This window comes from Limulus polyphemus, unplaced genomic scaffold (genome assembly GCF_000517525.1).
Source record: "Limulus polyphemus unplaced genomic scaffold, Limulus_polyphemus-2.1.2 Scaffold11834, whole genome shotgun sequence".
Classification (NCBI taxonomy): Eukaryota; Metazoa; Arthropoda; class Merostomata; order Xiphosura; family Limulidae; genus Limulus; species Limulus polyphemus.
The window spans coordinates 6,494-12,896 of NW_013677444.1; the positions used below are offsets into that span (position 1 = coordinate 6,494).

The window sequence follows — 6,403 nt, forward strand, 5'->3', positions numbered from 1 at the left end:
ACTTCAGACAAAACTATTGTAACAGGTGAGTTAACTCTCTATTGTTTCACAATCATGCTAAGAGTTCAGACAAAACTATTGTAATAGGTGAGTTAACTCTCTATTGTTTCACAATCATGCTAAGACTTCAGACAAAACTATTGTAATAGGTGAGTTAACTCTCCATTGTTTCACAATCATGCTAAGACTTCAGACAAAACTATTGTAACAGGTGAGTTAACTTTCCATTGTTTCACAATCATTACAATAGTTTTATCTGAAGTCTTAGCACAGGTGAGATAACTCTCCATTGTTTCACAATCATGCTAAGACTGCAGACAAAACTATTGTAACAGGTGAGTTAACTCTCCATTGTTTCACAATCATGCTAAGACTACAGACAAAACTATTGTATATTGTGAGTTTTAAAATAAAGCCACATTGGACTATCTGCTTTGTCCACCGTGGAAAATCAAACACCGGATCATAGCATTGTAAGTTCGTAAACTTACCACTATCCCAGTAAGAACATCGACAGAACTAAAATTATTTACAAGTATATCTTTCTACTGATAGTTTTCACTTTGGCTTTGTTATGTTTATGCTAGAACTGAATAAGATCTAATGTACATAGAACTGAGTAAGGGCTATTGTACATGGAACTGAGTAAGGGCTATTGTACATAAAACTGAATAAGGGCTAATGTAATGGAACTAAGTAAGGGCTATTGTACATAAAACTGAATAAGGGCTAATGTACATGGAACTGAATAAGGGCTAATGTACATGGAACTGAGTAAGGGCTATTGTACATAGAACTGAGTAAGGGCTAATGTACATGGAACTGAGTAAGGGCTATTGTACATAGAACTGAGTAAGGGCTATTGTACATGGAACTGAGTAAGGGCTATTGTACATAAAACTGAATAAAGGCTAATGTACATGGAACTGAGTAAGGGCTATTGTACATAAAACTGAATAAGGGCTAATGTACATGGAACTGAGTAAGGGCTAATGTACATGGAACTGAGTAAGGGCTATTGTACATAGAACTGAGTAAGGGCTATTGTACATGGAACTGAGTAAGGGCTAATGTACATGGAACTGAGTAAGGGCTAATGTACATAGAACTCAGTAAGGGCTATTGTACATAGAACTGAGTAAGGGCTAATGTACATAGAACTCAGTAAGGGCTAATGTACATAGAACTGAGTAAGTGCTATTGTACATAAAACTGAATAAGGGCTATTGTACATCGAACTGAGTTAGGGCTAATGTACATAAAACTGAATAAGGGCTAATGTACATGGAACTGAATAAGGGCTAATGTACATTTCTGTTTTTGTTAGGTTATTCTATACACTGGAAACCACAAGATGGTGAATTAAAAACCCAAGAAATAAGTGGAAACTTCGGTTCTTATGTGGTAGATTCTCTTAGATGCGGTACACGATATCAACTGTACATAACAGCAAGCAATCCTGCAGGCCAGAGTAGTCCTAGTGAAGTAATCAACTTGAAAACAGAAGGAACAGGTGTGTTATCAATGTTGTTGTTTTTATTTATATACTTAAAAACTAGACTGCTTCCTTAAGCTTTAGTCAAATTCTTAAATATACTGAAGTACAAAATAGATGCAAACAAATCTTTGAGAAAACGCACCAGTAAACCAACAAACTTGACCATCAGGAAAGTCTGATGATGATATTACACATTTATATTTTATTTTCATAAAAGGTAAAACTGAAAATATAATCTGGGATGTAGGGGCCTAATATATTCTTTGGTTCATCATTTGTGAATAGGTTAAACTCTGATACACAGCTAAATCTTTAAAAAAGTCCACCAATGATATATAAGAAGAACTTATCAAGTGAACATTTAGGAAACCTACCAATGTGACATTATTGAAAACTTACCAATGTTAGGAAAGTCCACCAATGATATATTACAAGAACTTATCAAGTGAACATTTAAGAAACCTACCAATGTGACATTATTGAAAACTTACCAATGTTAAGAAAGTCCACCAATGATATATTAGAAGAACTTATCAAGTGAACATTTAGGAAACCTACCAACGTGACATTAAAAAAAAACGCAAATGAAATTATAGATTCACGGCACACTACGATAATGTAACAAGTCAATATTCAGAAAGGTTAGCATTAAGTATAAACCCATTGATAAAAAAAGTTGTATCTGTGAAGCATGTTGAAAAGTAACCTTACGTAATGTCAATTCTACAGCTCCAGTTGCTCCAGCTAAGCACGAGTTTCTGACGATCAACTCAACCACGGTATCTCTTCATCTGTCATCCTGGAAATCGGGTGGTTGTCCGATTAACTTTTTTGCTGTGCAGTACAAGCCCCAGGGTGATCGGTCATGGATCTTAGTAGCTAGCAAAGTGCTTCCTGAAATCAAGTTTATGCTAATTCCAGACCTGGCTCCAGCCACGTGGTATAGTATCCTCGTGACGGCTTACAATAGTGCTGGTTCTACAGATGCCGAGTACGTCTTCCCAACGTTAACGGAAGCTGGAGGTACGACTACAAAGAATTGTTAACATGTTGAAATACGTAATGAAACAAAATTACTTACATAACTATTACTTTATATGTAATATCTCAAACATTAATTTTAATTTAACTTGTCGTTAATTATTATAAAGATTTATTTTCATTGTTAGCTTCGAATTCATGTTTAAAACTAACATAAAAATTTCCTAAGATGGCCGAACCTTAGGAGATATTATAGGGTTTACGGACGAAAACATCGTCAACAGTGAGGATACCCAACTGATGAAAGAATACATTCTAATCTTTACCAATAGATGCGTAAGAAGAGTATATTGTATATACTTATGGCCAGGTTGATTTACAGTACATAGGTTATTCTGATCAGAAGTTATTGTTATTATACACAAGTTCATTGATAATTAAACATTTTATTAAACTTGGTTTTGAATTTTTCAGCTACATTAGCTCCGAATCCGGCCCAGACTAGCTCGCAGCGCCATCTGTACGAACAACTCACCATTATAATTCCAATTATATGTGCAGGGCTCATTGTGTTAGTTGTGACGGTCATCGTCTGCATGCTACACAGCAGAAGACACGGATCAGGTCACAGGAGGTCAGGAGGAGGTCGTGCAGGTAGTATCAAAAAATAGCAAGTAGCCACGAAACTTGACATTATAAATAACATCTTCTATTGAGAAATTATATTGAGTTGATCAGATAATTTTATTTCCCTTATGTTATGAAACATTTCTGGTTTATAGAACCACAAGCCCAGCTTTCCTTGAAAGAAGAAGCTCTAAGCCTAGAGATGCTAGGAAAGAATACGTCATCGTTCGACAGCTCCAGAGATGCTGTATATTTCCCCTCTCCTTATGCTATGACTCGAGTTCCAGGTTTTCCAAACGAGGACACGAGCGACGGTGGCAGTTTCCAGTCGGGCACCAAAACTCCCAGTGAGACACAGCGAAGCCACACCTACGATGTTCCTTTCCTTGTTCGTAGGGTGAGGACCTTTTAGTTTACGTTTATTACAGAGTTTGTGCCACACGTAACAGCGTCACCCATCTAGAAAACCTAAGTTTAACATTTATCTGCTTCTAGCCCTCCTGTATCTCAGCGGTAAGTCAGTGGACTTATAACGCTAAAAATCGGGTTTCAATACCATTGGTGGGCAGAACACATATGTAGCCCATTGTGTAGCTTTGTTCTTTACAACAAACAAACAAATCAAGCGAGTTTTCAAGAGCATAACGGATAAATCTGTGCAATAGACCATTGGTTGTAAACAGAATGCCAAACTGTGAATCCGAGGGTTCATGGTTCGCGGCCCATTCCCCCGAAAAGGCACTCTGAGCTTTGGGATCGGGGTTACACTGTGAGGGTGACTGTCAAATTTCACTGTTTGGTCAGATAAAAATATTCCTTTGTCAGCTGCGTGTGAAACTTACGAAACAAACAAACAAATCCTCAACACTATTTTCTTCATTGTTACCAATAAAATAAGTAACCTCCGTGTATTGAAACCCTCCACGGTATACCAGACCAGGATAAATTTAAACAACAATGTGAAGAAGTGGGTGTCGACCAACCAGAGTACTCTAACAAAACAACAATGTGAAGAAGTGGGTGTCGACCAACCAGAGTACTCTAACAGTCCGGTATACCGTGGAGGGTTTCAATACAAGGACAACCACAAACCGGGAGGTTATTTGGAAGACTTGTTAATTTTTGGAAAAAGTTATCCTGTTCCAAAAATTAACAAGTCTTCCAAACAACCTCCCGGTTATCCTTGTATTGAAACCCTCCACGGTATACCGGACTGTTAGAGTACTCTGGTTGGTCGACACCCACTTCTTCACATTGTTGTTTAAAGTTATCCTGTTCCAACAATTAACACGTCTTCCAAGATTATAATAAGGTATATTTTTAACAACTGGAATATTTACTGCTGACATGGATGGATTTTGTAAGTTTTATTCAACTATTGAAATCCCATTCGTTTTCAACATGGAATCAAACATGATTTAGAAGACGAGACATATGACTGAAACATGCTAACAATCCAACATTTAACTGCCTTTTCTTACCAGTACCACAGGATTTTATCATCCTGCGGGTATATCCGTAGATTACAGGGGTTTTTTTTTGTAGCTGTTCTTCTCCCTTCTAGGTGTACTTAAAGCTTTCTTTCTTTTTTTTTATGATTGTGAAAGGTGGGAGGAACAGAACAAAGGTGTATGTTGTCTGACAGAGCGTGCAGCTCCCCGGGCCAGTGTCGAAACTTTTACCAAGTTCCACGTGAGTTACTTTTAAAACATGTATTCAGTCAAACTGTCCTTAATACTTTAATAGTGAAAGTAATTAAAAGGAGAGAATTATATATATTAGATATATGTTCTTGTCATTTCATTAACCATGTGATGAACTTTTCTCGTTAACGGTGTGAGCATTAATTAATATTACCTTCATTAAAATAATTGTTTTTTTGTTTTTTTTAATAAACCGTGTTTATTGAAATAAGTAAGTTTGTTGTTCAACATAAAAATACGTTCATAAGTTTGACATCATAATATAGGGTAGTTTGGATCTTAAAATATACATCTCCTGTTTGAACATTTATAATTTTTTGCTTCTTTTGTAAATTTATCTAACAAAAAGACAAGCTCAAATATTTCATATCGGAGTAAGGCATGCCGAAAACTAAACAAATGCTCCCCGTCCGGTGGCCAAGCGATTAGTCTTGGGGTTTACGACGCTAAAAATTAAGGTTTCGATAGCCACGGTGGACATAAAACTAACAGCCCATTGTGTAGCGTTGCACTTAACGACAAACAATGTCTTATTATTTGCATTTCGTCATTTGTCTGTCCGCCCTCTGGTGGCTGATTCTTAAACATTAAAATACCAGTGAATTAATTAAGTGTAATAAATAAACCTAACGTCATGGTTAGAATAAAAACGTAATTCAAATATTAAAACAACATATATTCAGTCATCCTATTCTTAATATGGTGTGTTTTGAAGTGTAAGCCTATACAACGGGCTATTTGCTCACCACGGGGATCGAATCCTGAATTTTAGCGTTGTAAGCCCTCAAGCTTACTGCTGAGCCACCAAAGGAGCAATATGCTAAGTTACACAAACGTTTCATTTAACTCAAATATCTCAAACAATACTTCCCTCTCTGTTACATTAAAATGTATCCAATATTACTAACAGCAAATCTCACAAATTACACACTAACATTAGGATTAGTGGTTAATATTTTTATGACAACTCAGACTTAGGTGATCTAAAATGGGGAACATTTTTCACTCCGATTTAATCAGGTTTTATCCGCATCTAGTTAAAATTCCACTAAATACACGTTGTCTCGCCTAAGCTATGTGTAAATTTTAGATATGTCAAGTTCCTACCGTTACAATGAATCATATTTGTATCTTTACACCCAGTATCGTCTTGAATCGTTGGTGTAATAAACGTATCATGTTGACCAACATCACACGTTCTTACATCAAGGTACCTTAAAAACTGGTCAACAAAAACCCAACATCACACGTTCTTACATCAAGGTATTTTAAAAATTGGTCAACAAAAACCCAACATCTATGATGTTGGGTTTTTGTTGACCAGTTTTTAAAGTACCTTGATGTAAGAATGTATGGATGTTGGGTTTTTGTTGACCAATTTTTAAAATACCTTGATGTAAGAACGTGTGATGTTGGGTTTTTGTTGACCAGTTTTTAAGGTACCTTGATGTAAGAACGTGTGATGTTGGGTTTTTGTTGACCAGTTTTTAAGGTACCTTGATGTAAGAACGTGTGATGTTGGGTTTTTGTTGATCAGTTTTTAAGGTACCTTGATGTAAGAACGTGTGATGTTGGGTTTTTGTTGACCAGTTTT

The 6,403-nt window shown here is 36.3% G+C and overlaps 1 protein-coding gene across 1 annotated transcript; it reads left to right on the forward strand.

Annotated features, from left to right (window-relative positions):
• Positions 1-686: 686 nt before the first annotated feature.
• LOC111083881 (Down syndrome cell adhesion molecule-like protein Dscam2) lies at positions 687-4,798 on the forward strand (the record flags this gene model as incomplete). Its single annotated transcript, XM_022380599.1, has 6 exons — positions 687-696; positions 1,328-1,513; positions 2,228-2,521; positions 2,954-3,133; positions 3,262-3,503; positions 4,714-4,798. Coding segments are annotated over exons 1-6 (997 nt in total), but the record flags the coding sequence as incomplete, so codon positions are not given.
• Positions 4,799-6,403: the final 1,605 nt, after the last annotated feature.